Raw genomic sequence first — 19428 nt, forward strand, 5'->3', positions numbered from 1 at the left:
CCTAGCACATACTTTGGGGAAAAATTCCCAAGAAGTGCTGCTCCTGATTTCACACCCTAAACACACTGGTCCTGTGTACACAAATGAGAACCAGACACAGCGCCAATACAATTCATTTATTAGAAGGGGGGGTGGGGGTTCAGGGAAACAATGGAGCTCCCCGAGTTTGGGGACAGAGCCCAACACCACGAATGTTTGAGTAGTAAGAGGCGGATGGACAGAGGGGGGCCCACTGCCTGGGCACACACCCTTCCCCTGTGCGTAGCCCTCATTAACGCACGCAGGATCGTGGCAGGGTGGGGGAGGCGGCGCGGTAGCACCGGTAGCCTTCCAGCACGGCCGGGAGAAGCAGCAGGCCACTTAGTGGGTCTTTGCGGCAGCGCCCCATGGCCTCCCTGTAGCTCAGCCGCTCCTTGGTGATGGGGTCTGTCAGATCCTTCTCGTAGCCCGATTCATCTTGCAGAAGCTGGCCCAGGTCTTCACTGATCATCCCGCAGAGCACAGCCTGAGGGACAGGGATGCGTCCCGTCCTCTTGGGGTCAATGAGACCCCCGGTCAGGTGCTGCACCAGCAGATGGGGGAGCACACTTTCCTGGGGCATCCAGCCCTTCTGGATGGCCTCGCCTACTGACAGCCTCTTCTTGGTGACCGGGTCCTCGATGCCGGTGAAGGCCTTCTGAGCATTGAGTAGCCGTTGCGTGGAGGTGTTCTCAATGAGTCCCCGCTCCACCGCCTTGTGCACGGAGAATCGCTCTCGGCTGAGAAGGTCCACGATGCCCCCTGTGGCTGCCTGGGCCTCCAGCAGCTTCTGCCCAGTGATGGGGTCCAGCATGTTCTTGGCCACCGCTGCCTTGATGCTACACTTGCTTTGTGTGGTTGTGTCATAAACCCCAGCGATGGGGAAGCAGTCATCAGTGAGCCCGAAAGAGAGGCCTGGGGAGAAGAAACCGCCACTCTGGGGGCCTGGGGAGCAGACTGGGGACCTGGAGATGATGGACCCGATGGAGAGTGAGGAACAGGGCTTGGTCTCCCCTGCCACAAGCAGGGCAAACTCGGAGATGGGGAGGCGGCCATCCTTGTACCTGTGGTACTCCTCCTTGGAAATGCGGCGGCAGCGGAGGGCGGCCTCGATGGAGTACTGCTTCCCGCTCTTGCGGTCCAAGAGCACAGACTCCTCCCCGCAGGGGCTGGAGGTGGTCACCTCTTCCCAGTCACACTCCAGCTCCTGCAGCTGGAGGTACTGGCCTCTGTCGATGATGCCCCTCTTGTAGGCCTCGTAGGGAGACATGTCATTGCCGGTCTCCGGTTCCAAGATGCAGATCTTGGTAGAAAGGTTGGTCTCCCGGGTCTGCGTTTCCTGGCTGAGCTCCTCCCGGCTCACCTTGGTGTGCAGGTCCCTGAGGGTCCTCTCCTTCTCGTAGATCTTGTCCTTCTCGTGGAGAATGGCTGCCTCGAGCTGCGAGAGGGCCTGGCCACGCTGGGCTGCCTTCTGGCGCTCGCTCTCCGTCTTCTGGCTCAGCAGCCTCCCCTCCTCCAGCAGCTGCTCGGCCCTCTGCTGCTTCTGCCGCTCCAGCTCTCCCAGCTCTTGCCGCAGCCGCCCACAGTCCTGGCTCGCCTGGTCCCGGGCCTTCTGGAGTTCGGCCTCCTCACGGGACCAGGACCTCCTCAGAGCCTCAGCGCGGTCAATCCGCTCCCGCAAGCTCCGGACCTCGTCCTCCCGGGCCTGGCGGGCTGTGCGCTCCCGACTGAGGGTCTCCCACACCCGGGCCCTCTCCCCCTCCAGCACGGGGTCCTTCTCCACCCTGATGACTTCCTTGTAGATGGTCTTCTCCTGGGATTTCGTTTTCTGGAGGAGGTCAACCTGCACCTGCAGGCCCTTGCACTGGCGGTGCAGCTCCATCACCCGGCTCTTCTCCTGGTCCAGCTCCCGCCTCAGGGCTCCTGCGGACCTCTCCAGATCCGGGTCTTTCTCTAACTTGACCACTTCCTCCATGATGATCTTCTCCTGCAGGGCAGGGGGCCGCTTCTCCAGCTCCTGGATCCTCAGGGTCAGCTGCCGCAGCTCCTTCTCGGCCGCCAGCTTCTTGCCGCGGTCCTCCTCGAAGCTGAGCAGGGCCTCCTCCTCCTCCACGCCGGCTCGCAGCTGCTGTACCTCCAGCTCCAGCTGCCGCCGCCGCCCCACCTCCTCGTCTAAGCTCTGGCTCAGCCGGCTGTGCTCCTCGTGCAACCTTGGATCCTTCTGGGTGACCATCACCTCCTGCACCACGATCTGCTCCTCGGGCCGCCGCCTCTCCAGCAGCAGGAACTTGTTCCGCAGCTCGTGGACCGCGTCCTCAGCCGCTCGCCTCTTCTGGGCCGCCTCCCGCACCTCCTGCCGGAGCCTCTCGGCCTCTTTCTCCAGCACCGGGTCTTTCTCCTGCCTCACGACTTCTCTGCTCACCATCTTGGTCTCCACCTTGGACCGTTCCCGCTTCCACTCGTCACGCTCGCCCTGCAGCCGGATGAGCTGCTCCTGGCAGCGCCCGCTGGTGTTAACGAGCTCATTGAGTTGAGCCTTGAGGCGGTCGATCTCACGGAGCACCTCCGGGCTCTTCTCGTGCCTCACCACCTCCCGGGTCACCTCCTTGCACTCCACCACGGGCTTCCGGGCCCGCAGGACCTCCAGCTCGGGCAGCAGCCTCTCCACCTCCTTTTCCACGCCGCGCCTCTTGTCGCCCGTCTCCTGCAGCTGAGCCCGGAGTCGTGCGATCTCTCGCTCCGTTTCGGGGTGCACCTGGAAGATCTCGCTGACGCGCTCCTGCAGCTGCACCTTGGGTCTCTGCTTCTCCACCACGCTGTACTTGTCCTGCAGGCCCTGCAGCTCCCTGGCCAGCACGACATTCTTGTTCTTCTCCTCCTCCAGGAGGCTTCTCAGCCTGGAGGCTTCCTTGAGGAGGCCAGGGTCCTGCTCCACCGTCTTCACCTCCTTCACAATGACCTTGGGCTCCACCGAGCTGATCACCTTCTCCAGGTCTTGGATGCGAGCCTGTATCTTAGCAACCGCCTCCTCCGCCCCCTTCCTGCGTGCAACATCTTCCTCAATCTGTAGCCGCAGAGCCTGGGCCGCCTTAACCATTTCCAGATCCTTCTCCACTTTCACCACCTCCCTCACCACCACCCTCTCCTTCACGCTCGTCTCCTTCTGCTCCAAGGCGAGCAGCTCATCCTTCAGTTCCTCCAGCCGGGTCGCCAGGGCGGCGTTCTTCCCACGCAGCTGGTGCATCTCGCCTTGCAGCTGGGTGGCCTGGCTGTCGAGGCCAGGGTCCCTCTCAATTTGGGTGACCTCCTTGGTCAGCAGGTGAGGCTGCATGGCCTTCCTCTTGCCCTCCAAGCGGACGACGTTCTGGGCTACCACCTCCAGCTCGGCCTGCAGGCGGGCCCGCCTCTTGCCCTCCTCCTCCACCTGGGCCGACACTCCGGCCGCCTCACTCTCCAGCTGGGGGTCCCGGTAGAACTCCACCACTTCCTTCTCCTCCAGCCTCGCCACGGGCCGCTGGGTCCTCAGCTGCAGCAGCTGCTGCCTCTGCTCCTCCAGCTCCCGCTGTACCTCAGCCACCCGCCTCCTCTCTTCCTCTAGCTGGGATTTCAAGGCCTCTGACTCTGCCCCTGCTTGGGCTGGGCTCCCAGAGCCCTGTCTTGCTCTGTGTGTCACTCGGACGTCCTCGCTAAGCTCCTGCAGTGAGAGAGGGGAAACAGAGTGAGTCCTAGGGTGAGTAAAGAATGGAGCCCCATTTTTCCGCATCCCCCCCAGGTTAGAGACCCCTCCCTCCCTGCTTTCTGAGCCTGTCGATCCTGGGCCATGGAGCTGAAGATGGGGTGCTTGGACACAGGATTTTGAGGAGCTCCGTCAGATGCTATTTGGGTACCAGGCAGGGTCCAGGCCATTTGCAGTAGACAGCACACACGGGACACTCCTAAGCCTCCGCACTCCCGGACACAACCTTCTCCAGGAGATGCTTTAATACGGCTCCGGAAGAGCAAAGCTGGCAAGCCACCAGAACCACAGAGAGCCCTTGGCTTCTGCTCGGCCAGCAGCCGAGACCCAGACGGCCTGTCCCCAGTGTGACTGGGCCCTACACTGATGACTGAGGAGCGTTTCTTGGTTCTTTGGGGCTAGAGGACATGTCCCCATCAGAGGACTGCCTATGGCTAAGCAATCACTAGAGGGCATCTCCACGGCCTGCCCAAAACAGGCACAGGCCTGTATGAACTTCTGGAGAGGACTTCACGCCCAAGCCTTCGTTTCAGGGATTGGAGGCTGCGGGGGAGAAGGGATGACATCCGGGCCAACGCCTGGCCAGGTGGGCTGTGTGGGCACAGGGTGGGCGCTGTCTCTGTACCTTCTCGTGCATCTTTTTAGCAAACTCCAACTGGTACAGCTGCTGCTGCTGGGCTGCAGCCATCTCCGTGTAAGCCTTGGCAATGCTCTTCTCCTGGAGGCGGCAAAATGTGGGAGGAGGACAGCAGAGTCAGCTCTGGCCTGAGGAACTGTAGAGCTGGTGCCAGGGGATGAGAAGCCCCGTTGGGAACCCGCCTCACCTGAGCCTGGACGCTGTCCTGCAGGGAAATCACTCGGACTCTCTTAGGGGCAGACATTGCCAGGGTGGGCTCCAAGGAGCAGCGGTAGGTATCTGCTTGCAGCTTGTAGTCCTGAACAGGGAGAAGAGTCACTTCCAGAGACCTGCCCTGGAGGGTCGGATGAGGCTGGCAGAGGGAGGGAGGCTGGCGGAATGAGGCAGGGGAGAAGCCAAAGGAAAGACGGCTCACCTGGAGAGCTTCCTGCAGGTCCCGGGTGAGGCGGGACACTGTGGCCCGGTCCTGCGCACGTCCCAGGATTTCTTGCATCAGCCTCTGCCAGGGAGGAAACGAGAGTCACTGTGGTCTGGAAAAGCGGGCATCTCCAGGGCCGCAAACAGCCAGCACACACAGAGGCAAAAGGGACCCAGGGGCGCCTGGCTTCTCTGACACCGATCTTCTCGGACCTTCTTGTCTGATGGCCCTAGGAATCCTGTCTTGGCCCAGTGGCTCTCGAATTGTAGTTTTAGTGTCACTAGGCCAAAGATCCGTTGCCCCAGCTGCCCAGCGAGAGACCGCAACTCTGGGCACCACCCGAAGAGCATTCTGAACAAGCTGGTACCAAGTGAAAACAATGGTACCAGGGAGACGCCACATAGCTACGGGGAAGATGGGACGCACTGGTGTCCTTTGGTAGGATAAGGCCATGTAGAAATACATACATTATGGGCTGGAGAGATGGCTCACAGGTTAAGAAATACATAGATTAGTATTTATGGGTTAATAATTAAGAGAGAGCCAGCCAATAAGAATCCTGAGGCATTGGTCAAAACAGTTTATAGTTATTATTAAGTCTCTGTGTGTTTGTTTGGGGCTGAAGGGCGGCGGGACCAGGCTCTGGAACCCACTGCTCACCCCACTATTTTGAACCCTGGATATGCTCTTTGATTCATCTAGACTCTTCAAAACAAAAACCAAGCAAGCAAACAAACAAACAAAAACCCACCAGGCAGTGGTGGTGCATACCTTTAATCTCAGTACTTGGGAGGTAGAGGCAGGTGGATCTCTGTGTTCAAGACCAGCCTGGTCTACAGAGTGAGCTCCAGGACAGCCAGGGCTACACAGAGAAGCCCTGTCTTGAAAAATAAAAAATAAAAACCAAAAAAATAAAAACAAGATAGACATTCCAATGCTATAAGAATTCCAACTTCTTTTTTGGGGTGAAGGGTATGCAGGGTGCCTCTGTATTGTTTTGGAGGCTGTCCTGGAACTCGCTCTGTAGAGCAGGCTAGCCTCGAACTCACAGAGATCCTCTTGCCTCTGCCGCCCGAGAGCTTGGATTAAAGGGGAGCGCCACCAACGCCCGGCTCACAGACCACTTTCAAACAGCCTGAAGTGATCCTTCCCAATGCTGTAATCTGTCAAGTTCAGATTCCGTCCTGTGCTTAGAAGAACCTGGGTGGCCTGTCCCTGCCTCACAGCCCGACAAAGTTCTCTGGACCAGAGTCCCCAGAGAAGGCTTTTTCCTCAGGTTACTTTTGTCCTCACGCCCACAAGTGTCCACCAGGGGGCGCCCACACCAAGCCGGGATGGACAGGTTGCCTGACAGGTGGACCTGCACCCCCTCCACTCCAGACTGCAGTCTTAACAAGGATCAGGAAGGGCACACAGCGGTGGCTACAAGCCCACCAGAGGAAAATGCTGTTTGAGCGAGCTGGAGGGGGCAGGGCCGAGCCCCCAACCTCCTGGTCTCCCCTGTGAGGTCTCCGGCTTTTGAGGCTTGGCCTCAATGAATGCAAGCAGCCACCTGTTCTGGGAAAGGTGGCTGGGTAGAACAGTTAGCCAGAGGCCCCCGCTCTAGGCCAGCCCCCGACTCAGGTCGCCCTGTAGCCCTGGCCCCTCACCTTCTGAGCCTGCAGCTTGTAGGCGATCTGGCTGGGCCCATCGCTGGGCTGCACCTGGTTGTGGGGCAGCTGCTCCAGCCAGGAACTCAGGTTGTCCCTGACATTTGTGAGCTGCTGGTAGGTGAGCCTGGCATCTTGTAGGGTCTTCTCCCTGCCAGAGGACAAGGTGTCCCACGCAGGAGTGAGAGTTAGCCTCCAGGGAAGGACTGGGGGGGTGCACAGACTTGGGGGAGGGGGTCCACAGAGGAGTCTGTGCCTCCATCCTGAGACAAAGCAGAAGGCCTGAGCGACAGGCCGTGTGGGTCCTCTCTCAGAGACACGATGAACTGTGCCTGCCTGGCACGGGTCAGGGCAAGAAGACATTTTAGAGGCGAGGAGACGACATTTTAGAGGCGAGGAGACCACCTCAGAGAGGTTGTCACCAGCTCAGCAGCAGGGCCTGTGCTCCCCCTCATCCTCCTCACCTCCAATCCAGCTGGTCCCCCACGGCGTGGTAGCGGTCAGTGAGGCTGCGTACCCGGCGCTGCTGGCTCGGCAGGTCCTGGCAGAACTCTCCGAAGTTGCTCTGCAGGGCACCGCACGCGTGCTCGGCAGCCTTCAGCCGGCGGTGCAGCCCCAGCACACAGGCCTGTTGCTGGAGGAGCTCTTTCCGCTGGTGCTGGGGGGGGGGGGCAGAAGGGACAGTGCTCCAGCCTCCTTGGGACAGCCAGAGTACTCCTCGCCTGCCCCTTCCACCAGGAAGCTGCCGCTGAGCCTACCTGCAGCTCACCGACTCTCTCCTGCAGTGCCGCAGAGCCTTCGGGGATGGGGCCCTCCTGCGCCAGGGCAGCCTCAAAGCCTCGGATGACCCTGTCTGCCTCCCGGATCTGCTGCTCCAGGCCCAGAGCAGCTTTGGCTCTGCAGTGGGGAGCGACAGTCAGCTACCTCAGCCATACACCCTGCGCCCTCCAGACACCCCCGCCTGAGCACGCACTTCTCCCCGTAGAGGCAGCACAGAGTCCGCACGTCGTTGCCCTTATTCTTGACATTGTTGAGGACCACGGGCAGCTGCAGGGCCGCTGGGCCCACAGGCTTCGTAGACAGAAAGGCCTCACACTCCTGCTGGGCTGCTTCCTTTTCGGCTCCCAGGCTCTGAAGGTGCTGTGCCGTGGCCTGGGTCAGGGAGGGAGCGGGCGGGGGACACAGCTGGAGATCCCTGGCTCACCTGACCTTAAGCGTGTGCTGAAGGCGGGGTGCAGTTGGAGGCCAGACCTGCCTGTTCCAGTCCCCAAGTGGATGGATAGCTTAGGGCTGGACCAGCCTTTCTCACCCCCTCCCATGTCTTCATGGAGAGTGATGGGTTGGGCGATGACGTGAGATCCCGTGTATTAGACGCTTAGCGACGAGAACCGGGCAGGCACGTTCGGCCTTCGGTTGGCACTGTCACTATGGCTCCCTGTCGGGCCCTCTAGCTTGCTGTACTTTCAGGCTGGGTGGGCAGAGCCCTGGCTCGCCTTCCCTGGGGCTTCTGAGCTGTCATCACAGTCTATTCACCTACCCCACAAGGCTGACCTTTGACCCGGGCTTCAGAGGTCTTGCTGACACCTCTGATGTGGCAGTTAACATCAAAAACCAAAGGACCACGGGACGTGGTGGCTCATGGCCATGATCCCGGCACTCGGGAGGCTGAGGTGGGGGGGGGCCCGAGAGTTTGAGGCCAGTTTGGGACGCAAAGGGAGACCCTGTCTCAAAACAAGGAAACAAACAAAAAGCCCCACAGACCTATTTGGCGTAGCAGGGTCAGCTATCAGCCTCCGATGCCCTGTACCCATACCCTTCCCTCTACAAATGTCCCATGTGTGAGACCCTCCGATGAGCACTGAGACCCCCACCCCCACCCCAAGCCAGAGCGTGCACACGTGGCCCCTGACCTCATATCCCCCGCCCTGGGGAAGCCTCTCCCCTACTCCCCAGTGGGGCTGAGCTGTTGCCACCCTCTACCCAACCTGTGCAGCAGATAGACCAGAACAGGTTATACAACAATGTAAATGAACATGGTTCACACTAAAACACAAAACAAAACAAAACCAAACACTAATGGTATGCTGTATTTGAACAGCAACCGGTTTGGAAGGCTGACTAGAATGCTTGGACTTCTAGCCAGGCCTCTTCCAGGCTGCTGGGTTCATGCGTCAGAGAACACAGCCGTCACTGACTGACACAGGACCGTCTTCCCATCCCTTCAGGTAGGCTTTCTCTGTGGTGCTGAGAAATCTCTCCCTACGGCTATCCCAGGCTTCCCTGCTGTACTGCAGCTCTCACTAGAGGAGTGTCCACGTGTGGGGCCTCTACTCTGGCCAGGTGTGGTCACACTTTTACCCGCAGGACGCCCCGAGGATCTGGGGACCACCCCAGATGGGAGAAAACCAGAGCTGAGGGGAGTGACGCTTCCATGGTGACGGGAGCCTGCTGTGGAAGGACCGGGATGTGTGGGAACGCTGCTTTCTGAGTCTGCGCCCTTTCTTGTCCCAGGCCTCTCTCTGCTCACTAACCTCATGGCTGCGGATGCGGTCCTCCAGGTCTGCCAGTGGAGCAGATCGGTTCAGCGGTGTCCGAGCCCAGGTCAGCACCTGTTTCTCGATGGTCCCCAGGTCCCCGTCCAGCTGCGTCATTCGTGTCAGGAGTTTCTGAGCCTGGGGGTCAGCTGGGGCTGAGCCTGCTGGAGCTGGGGGCAGACGCGACCGTAAAGGGTCCAGGTTCACCTATGTCTGCCTAAAATGGGCTCTCCCTGGGCGTCTGCAGGGTGTGGAGGATGGGCTGGGCCTAACCGAGGGAGGGATAGTCCTAGAGATGGAGTACAGCCCACCCACCCACCCACCCACCGTGGCCCCCGCGTCAGCCCCCCCTTGGCCATCCTCTGGTACCCTGCTGACCAGGCTGTAACGGCTCCGCCACAGTGGCCTTAAGGCGGCTCTTCACCGTAGACACTTTCTGCTTCAGGGTCTGCAGCTCTACGCCCAGTCTGGAATGAGGAGACGAGAGAGGCGTGTCTCTCTCCCAGCCCATCCCCAGCACACACCGCCTCAAAGGAAAGCATTGGCCTTGGTGCCTGTGGGCATCTTGGGGTGAGCGACCTGGAGGCCGTTGCTACAGCTTCCGGGTCTGGTGCAGGGATACAGAGGCAGGCAGCAGGGGCGCTCTTGGTCTCTCCCCCAGGGCCCTGGACCACCCATGTATACGGGTCAGCATTGTCCTTGAGAGTGTACTGCTCTCCCCGAAGCAGCTGCACCTGAGGGACAGATGGAGAGGGGCTCGTGTGGGATCAAGGATAGGAGCCGGAGAGGTGGCTGGGGACAGGCTTGGGTGGGGACAGCAGCGGGAATAGGAGCTAAGAGGAGAGGTGGGAGAGGCTGGGGTAAGGACAGGGACAGATCAGAGGTGGGACAGATTGGCGAGGGGTGGGGCTGGGTCAGGGAAGGAGCGAGGAAGAGGGAGGGGCGGGGTGGGGTGGGGGTGCAGAGACTGGGGAGGGTGAGGAGGGCAGGTGGAGCACACTCGTACTTCTCCCGAGTCCCAGTCACAGATGCTGTCCACGTGCAGGGCCTGCTTGGGAGGGTTCCTACGCAGCGGCAGTGGGGTCACCTTCCGGCTTTGCTGCTGCAGCTCCCCAATGGCCCTCTCCGTCATGGCCAGCTGCTTCTCCTCTGCCTGTTGGGGACCCAGGCAGCAGGAGTTCAGACCAGGCCGAAACGGAGGCCACCTGCCTCGTTTCCATCTCTCATGAGGGGTGTGGCCTTCATCAGGGAGGAAGTCTAAATCAGACTGGCTGTGGATGGATGGAGGGTAAGGATGCCGGCTAGTATCACACAGGCCTCCAGAGGGGAAGCTGCAGGGTCCTCAGAGCTCTCCCAGGCTTCTGGGTCACATTATAGATGGAACACTGAGGTGTAGGAGGGTCAGGGCTTCTGCTGGGGCAGCCCTTCTCCTGGGGACTGAACTGGGAACCTCTTCTGGAGACAGCTCCGTGCCCAGAGGTAGGGTGCAGATGTTCCCGTGGGGCTGGGTGGGGCCATCTCACCTCCAGCTGCAGCAGGAGCTCTGTGGCGGAGCCAGAGGCGTCCCCAGTGACGTGGCCGTACTTGGTGTTCAGGTTGGAGTTGAGCTTTGCCAGGGTCTGGTTGACCGAGTCTGCCTCTTCCTGAAACTAGGGTGACCGGGTAGTCAAGGACAGAGCCGGGGGCAAACCTGCTACCCAATGACCCTGCAAAGTGGCTGGACCACTCACCAGGCTGAACTCATGCTAGGATAAAATTCCAGTCAGGCTGAACCCAGGCCAGCTACACTCAGACAGCTACACCCAAACCAGCTTAAAAAACAAAACAGGTTAACTCTCAACCAGTTAAACAAAGGCCAGCTACGTCCACCCAGGCACTGGGGCAAGTTTAAAAGGGAGAGTCCACAAATGGGGCATTTTTGGTTTGTTGCTAATACTTCTAGTATGTCATAAGATAACCTGCTGTCTTTTGTACTCAGGGGTCTGGGGCATGCCAGCCAAGTCCTCTGCCACTGAACCTCAGCCCAGCTATTTATCTTCTTCTTCCTCTTTTTTTTTTAAATTTTGAGATAGGGTCTCGATAAGTAGCACAGGCTAGGCTCTAGCTTGTCATCCTCCTGTTCTCTGCTCCCCAGTGCTAGGATATAGGGGTACCCTTTCAGCCACTGCCACCACACTAGATCCCATATGTTATTTTATTATTTTTATTTGTCTTCTTGAGACAGGATTTCTTTGTGTGGCCTTGGCTGTCCTAGAACTCGCTCTGTAGACCAGGCTAGTTTTGAACTCACAGAGATCCACCTGCCTCTGCCCCCCAAGTGTTGGGATTAAAGGCGTGTGACATCACCACCCAGGTACTCTTAATTTTTTTGAGACAGGGTCTTGCCATGTAGCCTTGGTTAGCCTTGAACTTGCAAGGTAGACCAGGCTGTCCTGGAACTGACAGAGATCCGCCTGCCTCTGCCTCCCCCAGGCACCTGCACTCATGTATTCAGACTCAGACATACGTGTGTAAAATACATGGGAAAAAAAAAAGCTGGGCAGTGGTGGCGCACGCCTTCGATCCCAGCACTCGGGAGGCAGAGACAGGCGGATCTCTGTGAGTTCGAGGCCAGCCTGGTCTACAGATCGAGTTCCAGGACAGCATCCAAAGCCACAGAGAAACCCTGTCTCGAAAAACCAAAAAAAAAAAAAACAAAAACAGAAGAAGAAGAAGGAGAAGGAGAAGGAGAAGGAGAAGGAGAAGGAGAAGGAGAAGGAGAAGGAGAAGGAGAAGAAGAAGAAGAAGAAGAAGAAGAGGAAAAACAAGCCAGGGCAGAGGCACAGCTCGGTCAGTAGGGTGTCTACAAGGCCCTGGGTTCAGTCCCCGGCACCACATAAACGAGGTGCACGTCTCAATGTCTTAAGAGGATCACAAGTGCATGGCCACCCTCAGCCATAGAGAGAGTTTGAAGCCAACGTACATAAGATTCTGTCCCCCAAAACAGTTATTTTTTAGAAATTAGAAAATGAGCTCGCTGGGGTGAAGCCGCTCTGTTGAAGAACGTAGTCTTGATATTATTCCCCCCACGGCGACCGAGGCACACAGCGCCACAGTTCTGTCTTTCTGACGGCCCCTGTAGTCTGTGCTGCCCTCAAGCCCCCTCTCCGGCAGCCGCCACCCTGGCTCCCCAGCCCGGGGCTCACCTTGCGGTAGTCCTCCACACGCTGTAGCTGGCTCTCCTGGCAGATGCAAAGGTTCAGGAAATTCTGCCACTCCATTTTGAGGGCCTCCTGGTGGACCTGGAGCACAGCAGGGGGGGGGAGTGAGCGCGGGAACCCTGCCACGCCCACCAGCTTCCTGTTTGGGGAGCGCAGGGTTGGGGGCATGGGCGGGGCCTCCACACCTGGATGGGCCGGATGGCTGGGTGCCCGAGTTCCATCATGCGCTCTGCGTCATCCTCCAGCTGGTTAATACTCTGCTCCTGGGCCAGCAGTTCGTGCTGCTTAAAGTGCTAGGGGCGATCGAAGTGGGGTCAGCCGTGAGCCATGAGATAGCCCCAGACACCCCCCACACACTGCCTGGGCCTGTCCCCACAGACCTCGTACTCGCGCCTCACACCAGTGGGGTCAGGCATGAGGTCGCTCCAATCCTGCTGCAGGATGCGGCCTTGCTGCTCCGCCAGGGCGCTCAGCTGCCGGGTGCAGCCCTGCAGGTGTGTGTACAAGCTGCCCAGGCTCTGTCGGCGCCAGGAGGCCGCCTTCTGTGCTCAGGAGGGAAGGAGGTGGCAAGAGATGGCATCAGTGCCATTAGCAACAGTGACCCCAGGGAGGGTCCAGGCAAAGAGGTCCCGCCGCAGCGCCCAGGCCCAGCCCGCCTCCCAGCTCACCAGTAGGTCACGGTACTGGTTCCTGATGGTGGCTGCATCCTGTCTCAACCGAGGAGAGAAAAGCAGGGTGTGGTGGGATGGCCCCCTGCATATGGGCTGTTCCCCGTCAGCATCTCTCCCGTGAAGGCCGGCAGACCCAGCCCGGCCCGTGATGGAAGAAAGGGAGACCCGCACCGAGGCTGGACAGGGATTCACTTACCGGCCCCACCAGGGTCCGGAGCTGCTGCCCGTAAGCCTCGATCTCTCTCTGCAGGATGTTATGCTCGGCCACCTGCTGTTCCAGCTCTGCCATCCCAGGCCCATACTGGCCCTCAGAGACCAGCTTCTGCGGGAACACCAGGAAGGCCTGGGTCTCCGGCCCAGAGGACAATTCCCCACCCCACCCCCAACAGCCACCTGCGCCCTTCCCGCAGCAGAAGCAGAATTAGACAGAGTGGACGGGCCGGGTGAGCAGCCTGGGTGAGGAGGGCAGCTGTTCCCCACAGTAGGGACACGCCATCCTCATGTGGCCATGAGGACTAAGGCTCTGAGTCCCATGGTTCTCAGAACTCTGGTCTCACACTATACTCCCATGTTACCTGGAGCCCAAACCTCAGCAAATGCTGCCTGGACATGGACAGCCAAACCCAGGACCTGCCCCTCCCCACGGTCCCTGGTTGTCTTTACGATGTATCAAGGCTTGGTACGTCCACCGCCCATCCTGCCGCACTCCTCCCGAAGGAGTCTCTATGCCTTCCTGGGAGGTCCTCACGCTTCACTGTGACCCAGCCAAGTCCTCCCACCTTCCAGTACCTTCTGCAGGAAGCCTTCCCGGCTACACTGTCTGCCCTGCCAGCTCCCCTCCTGGCTCCCGGAGCTACCTAGCCCCGTGTTCAAATTCAAAGCCCCAGTAAACACATCTGGTCTTGCTAATCTTGCTCTCTGACTGCACTGGGGGTGGTTTTAAGCCCCTCGAGAATGAGTTGATACTCAGGCGCCCCTAACCTGTTTCTGCTCCAACACACGCGCCCAGTCAACCCTGGGCCCCACATCCGGCGGCAATACCATCTTCTCATACAGGGAGCGGTACTCCGCACACTCCTGGGTCACCCGTTCGTGCAGTTGCTTGATGCTGCCACGGAGGAGCCACCAGGTCAGAGCTGGGCTGGGTTCTCCGGGGACCCCAGCTTCCTCCTCCCCCGTTACGCCCCGCCCCGTCCCGCCCCCGCCCCTGCGAGCCCTAGCCCCGCGAGCCCGCGCCTCCATGGTGAGCCCCAGCTCACTTACTCCTTCTCAATCTCCTCAGCCTGAGGATGCTTGAGCCGCCGGGCCTTGTCCACATCCAGGAAAAGATCCTTGAGCAGCACCTCGGCCTCCTTCAGGCTGCGGCCGGTCTCCTGCTGGTGCTGCAAAGCCTGGTTCTGCTCACCATTCTGCCGGTCCTGGTGCGAGACGGGGAGCCATGCAGACTCCTGCCGGGCTGACCCCCTCCACCCTGGCCCTGGGACCCTGTACCAGCCTGCTTTGCGGACCACCAAGCAGAGGGCTAGGACATCTGTGTGGCAGGTGGCAAGGACACCTGGGTCAGGTTTTATTTTATTCCCAAAGTACGGAGCATGATACAGAAAGAAAGCTGGGGGCCGGGCGTTGGTGGCTCACGCCTTTAATCCCAGCACTTGGGAGGCAGAGGCAGGCGGATCTCTGTGAGTTCGAGGCCAGCCTGGTCTACAAAGTGAGTTCCAGGACAGCCTTCAAAGCCACAGAGAAACCCTGTCTCGAAAAAAAAAAAAAAAAAAAAAAAAAAAAGAAAGCTGGGCCCTCCCTGAGACTGGGGTGGGCTGTGGACAGCTGAGGACTAGGCTGTCTATCCCTCCTCACAGAAGGCCTTCTGGGGACTCCCAGGCATCGATTCTGGGCCTCTGTCCCCCGCCCCATCCCTATCCCTCTCCCTGCCCCCCCAGTTGCAGGGTCCTTACTTGTTGCAATCTCTTCTGAGTCTCCAAAATGTCCCTCTCCACCTGGTCAGCGTTGGCTTGCATGCGGGAGATGAGCAGGGCCAGTTCCTGGGTTGCAGCTCTGGAGGATGGCCGGGGACAGAGGACAGCATTAAGGAAAGGCCCTCCGAGCCTGCCATGTGGGACCCTCTCTCTGGGAAGAGTCCTTGGTCAGAGCTCTGAAGCGCTCAGTCTTAGATGAGGGTGAAGGTACTGTCCCCTGCAGAGGGCTTGCAAAGTGACAGTCCAGGGCTGTGTGCGACTACACAGCACGTATGCGTCAGTTACTTCAAACCCTGCCCAACGACCCGCCTGCTTCTTGGGGTGAGTAGGGAGGTGGCTCAGGGAGAAAGTAAATTACCTAAGACAGCCTGGCTGGCTTTAGAAGGCTGGGCTGAGTGACAGAAGGGAGTAGTGGCATATCTCCCCACCCAACTGCTCCCCATTCCAGCCTTCCTGCCCCCACCATTCTTCCTGCACACGGGGCTTCAGCAGTATGGAGACATTAGTGACTCCCTGGAGGAACAGTGTTGGAGCAGGGAGGGGCCAAGAGATGGTTGGGGTACCCCGATATCCTCCTGTTGATTTGGGGTTCAGAGCCTGGCCCCCCTCTCTCTGTCCCGCTATGCTCTTTACCACACACCAGCTAGCCCCCCAGGCTTCTTCCCCAGACACAGCTCCTACTGTGTGCCCAGCTCTGCAGAGCTCCTACTGTGTGCTTGCACTCCAAGGGAGAGAATCAGACAGACTTGGAAAGGCCATCCATCAGGAGTCAGAGTCCAGGTGACCCGGAAGTGTTACCTGAGATGCACCTGGACTCTCGAAGGACAGGGCCAGTGAAAACATGGCCGTTCCCAAAGTCTATGGCCAAGAATGCCCGCATTTGGTCCTCCGTGCTAGTACTTGGTACATAATCACAGTTGTCTTGGTCATCTGCCTTCACCTCCTGAGGTGCTGAATTCACAGGCACACGCTACCACATCTGGCTTTACTTATTACCATTATTATATTATTTTTAGTCCTAAAAACCCAACAACAAGCACCCACAGCAACCAAGTCTTACTCTGTAGCCCAGGCTGGCCTGGAACTCACCATGCCTGGCCCTGAACACAGAGCTCGCTTAGGTATTTGAAGAATTAAGCCGTGAGAAGCTCCGAACTTCAGAGCCTCACAGTCAGCACCCAGTACATATCATTTTGTTTTTATGTGAATGGATGTTTTGCCTGCATCTGTGCGCCGTGTGCATGCCTGGTGCATGCCTGGTGTCAGTGGGGACCAGCCGAGGACTCTCTGGACTGAAGTTACAGACAGCTGTCAATGTCAACGTGGAAGCTGGGACTCAAACCCAGGTCCTCTGGAAGAGAAGTCAGTGCTCTTAACCACTGAGTCGTCTCTCCAGCTGCATTCTTTTTTTTTTCTCTCTGAAACAGGATTTTATTGTGTAACCCTAGCTGTCCTGGAACTCACTATGTAGTTAGAGGCTGGCCTCCAGCTCACAGATCCGCCTGCCTCTGCCTCCTGAGTGCTGGGATTAAAGGCGTGCGCCACCACAACCCAGCTAATTTTTATTGTACTGATATGGGCACCTCGAAGGTAGAGCCATCCCTGTTTCTCTTGCAGGGCATCCCCGGGGCCTAGGGCAGTCCTGGTACACCACAGGCCCCCAATAAAGAAGATCTGAAGAGTGGGCACCTCTGAGGGAACAAGGAGCCCTCAGGGGGATGCATGAATAGAGCTGCAGGAGAGTCCGGGAAGCAAGGCTTCTGGGACTCCAGGGAGAGTCCAGCTTCAGGTTGGGCCTCCCAATAGAAACACTTCCACTGGGAACTGTGCGCTCCACCCTGGGCTGGGATCAGCGCCTCAGGGTGACAGGTCAGTCCAGCGAGAGTCTTAACCACTGTCTTTCCTGTCCGCCCAGATGCCCAGCCTCTGGGTTGGCACCCTGATCCCTATCGAGGTAATGGGTACCCAGACCTCAGCCTTTCATCTTATCTTGACACCTCTGCACCCCAACACCTGACTCCAGGCAGGCTGCTACCTCCTCCTACAGAGGGCTTGAGACCGGTGAGCGGGAAGATCATGGCCAAGTCTCTCTGCAGACGGTGACCAGGGTATGGCACCACCTCCTCTCACCCCATGAAAAGGGCCTCCTGACTCTTCACAGCCAAGACCCAGGCTTGGAACCTGGGGGAAAGTCGTGTTAGGTGTGGGGTGTGGGTCAGCCCAGAAACCCTTCTCTCTTTTTTTTTTTTTTTTGGTTTTTTGAGACAGGGTTTCTCTGTATTGTTTTGGAGGCTGTCCTGGAACTCACTTTGTAGACCAGGCTGGCCTCGAACTCACAGAGATCCACCTGCCTCTGCCTTCCCGAGTGCTGGAATTAAAGGCGTGCGCCACCAACGCCCGGCCAGAAACCCTTCTCTTGAGCCTCTTGGTCCTGCCCACCCTGTGCCCACGCTCCAAGACCTACCCAATCCAAGTGGACAACGACAGTTGAGTGGGAGCCGGACTCTGCCGTTCCCAGTCACCTTGTCCCGCATCTCCGCAAGGCCACTCTCCACCTGTGCAATCCCTCCCCCGCCCCTCAGGAGAATGTGGGCAGCAGCAGGCTATCCATCCCTTGCTCAGCCTGGCCTGGAGAGTGTCCACCCTTGGGCCCTTGCCTCAGGAGACCCAAATGCCAGAACTGGGCTCCCAGGTAGCTGTTAACACTTGGGCCCTGCACCACTCTGACCCCAGCCCCGCTACCCACGGCCCCGCTACCCACGGCCCCGCTCACCGATTGTGCTTGTTGGGGGAGCCCTTGGGGGACCCCTTGACTGGGGAGCCCTTGGGGGACCCCTTCCCCTGGGAGCCTTTGCTCAGCCCCTTGAACATGGTGGTGAAGCAGGTGCCGGCTCAGGCTGGGCTCTCCTGGGAGGAGGGCGGGAAGGCGACGCGCGTCCTCGCTGGCTGCTAGCCGGGCTCTGGAGAGGCAGGGAGGCGGTCAGGGATGGCAGTTTCTGGGAGGCCCCTCCCTGCAGGTGTGGTGTCCTGGCCGGGCTCGGCCCGCGCATGCCCCAGCGCCCGCCCCGACGTGCGCAGCCGGCTCCGGCACAACCAGTCTGGGAGGAGAGGGCACAGCCCAGGGGCGGGGCGCCCGAGCGACTCCCACGGAGGTTTGGACTTGTTACACCCACACGCCCAGCTAAAGAGCAAGGATCACACCCAGGTGGGGAAATGGCCTGGCCGGAGCGAGGCGAAACAGACCGAGCTAAGCACATAGGCAGGCGCTGGCTCTGCGGGTCCTAGCTGGAGTTAGCCAATATCTGGGCCCCTTTCTTGCACAGAGGTCCTCTATCAGTCCTGGCCCCTACCCATAACTTGGCCGGCTAAGAGAGGTGGGGCCACTTGGGGCCTTGCTCTGGCTCCCACAGGGCAGCTGGGAGACATTCACATCATGCAACCAACTTTTTTTTTTTTCATTTGAGATAAGCTCTTGCTATATAACCCAAGCTGGCAATCAACCTTCCTGCCTCAGCCTCTCAAGTGCTGCGATTACAGGTGTGAGCCGCCGCAACTGCTCGCACCTAGTATTTTAAAATGTAGGTGCGGCCCAACTGGTTCCCCAGGGGCCCTACAGCTCCATGCATGGCTAGGACCCTCTAGAGAAGCCAGGCTACCCACCGCACCCCTTTCTCAGTCACTACCAGAATTGGTCAGCAGTTAAGCCTCAGCCAAGGTCATCGAGAAGTCCATGGTACCCTGTCTGGTTTCCTGGTAGAAAGACCACTGAGTGGCCCTTGTGGTTTCTGCCAAGTCAGACTGAGTGTCGGGTGACCACCCTGATTTAGTGGCTTTTTCCTCCCAGCAAGTGCCAAGTCGACTCCTGTTTCTAGCAGGGCCTCAGGGCAACGGAAGAGCCCCAACCGGGTTTTGGCTGCATCTCACGGAGAAGCTACTGAATCTGGCCACTGAACTGGAGAGGAAGATTCAGTTTCCTGTTCCTGAAGAGGTTGGTAGTAGTCACGGAGGTGAAGAAGCCCACAGGACAGGAGGCCCTGCCGGAGCAAACGGCCCAGGGAACAGGGGGGGCCTACAACATCCTCTACTGTAGGCACATGATTTGTGAGCTGGCTGGCACCAGGGATGCAAGCCACTCAGCCTGTCTCAGGCCCCGCCCCCTTTATCCCTGTGACAATTTCCTTCTAAACACTAATATCCCCTCCTGCTATCAGCTTGTCACACAAGGGACCACTTAAGCGACTGCGTGGCCCAGAGTCTGAGCTAACTACCACCTTTCTCGCAGACCTGTGTCCACACAGCTGCCTTCACCGTGGAGACAGGGCCCTTCCCAGGATGCAGTGGCTGTGGGGGGTGAGTGGGGTGGTGGAAAGTACCCAGACCACAGATGGTCCGTGCCAAGAGCTTCGCTCCCCTACGGAAGCCCTCCAGGCAACAGATGAGCACTGTGGGTCAGGGTGTGTGTACCAAGGCTCAAGGGCTAATTGACTCACTGCAAGAAAAAACAAGAGCTGACTCCCTGATGTGATTGTCAGGTCACATCAGACGGCCCCCAGCTGAGGGCTGGGCAGAGCAGGCAGGAAGATTCCGGGGTG

General features: G+C 58.9%; 1 protein-coding gene and 1 long non-coding RNA gene across 3 annotated transcripts; one reads left to right on the forward strand and one right to left on the reverse strand.

Moving 5' to 3' along the window:
* Positions 1 to 101: 101 nt before the first annotated feature.
* Positions 102 to 19107, reverse strand: Evpl (envoplakin). Of its 2 annotated transcripts, none has more exons than XM_040750077.1 (23): positions 18520 to 19107; positions 17610 to 17796; positions 14816 to 14915; positions 14127 to 14281; positions 13845 to 13971; positions 13060 to 13185; positions 12861 to 12899; positions 12573 to 12734; positions 12378 to 12485; positions 12178 to 12273; positions 10516 to 10641; positions 9999 to 10145; positions 9572 to 9726; positions 9371 to 9459; positions 8990 to 9162; positions 7432 to 7610; positions 7217 to 7355; positions 6923 to 7116; positions 6459 to 6609; positions 4807 to 4890; positions 4579 to 4689; positions 4380 to 4472; positions 102 to 3712 (listed from the first exon to the last, which is right to left on the reverse strand). In XM_040750077.1, exons 2-23 carry the CDS (start codon positions 17705 to 17707, stop codon positions 272 to 274), a joined length of 6093 nt encoding a protein of 2030 aa, XP_040606011.1. In that variant the 5' UTR covers positions 17708 to 17796; positions 18520 to 19107; the 3' UTR covers positions 102 to 271. The 2 variants fall into 2 exon arrangements, with proteins under 2 accessions (XP_040606011.1, XP_040606009.1); XM_040750075.1 differs by having other exon boundaries at positions 9362 to 9459.
* LOC121141568 lies at positions 8562 to 9599 on the forward strand. The gene is made up of 3 exons (XR_005878528.1): positions 8562 to 8683; positions 8970 to 9059; positions 9438 to 9599. It is a non-coding gene; the product is annotated as an uncharacterized LOC121141568 (long non-coding RNA).
* Positions 19108 to 19428: the final 321 nt, after the last annotated feature.

Source organism: Mesocricetus auratus, unplaced genomic scaffold, assembly GCF_017639785.1.
Source record: "Mesocricetus auratus isolate SY011 unplaced genomic scaffold, BCM_Maur_2.0 Super-Scaffold_100007, whole genome shotgun sequence".
Lineage (NCBI taxonomy): Eukaryota > Metazoa > Chordata > Mammalia > Rodentia > Cricetidae > Mesocricetus > Mesocricetus auratus.

Coding starts and splice junctions, on each gene's coding strand:
- Evpl (XM_040750075.1), bottom strand. CDS start 17,707: ATGTTCAAGGGGCTGAGCAAAGGCTCCCAGGGGAAGGGGTCCCCCAAG. Junction 9,727..9,998: donor GTGACTGGGACTCGGGAGAA/GTACGAGTGTGC, acceptor TCTGTCCCTCAG/GTGCAGCTGCTTCGGGGAGA. Junction 4,891..6,458: donor ACAAGCTGCAGGCTCAGAAG/GTGAGGGGCCAG, acceptor CCTCCCTGGCAG/AGGCTGATGCAAGAAATCCT.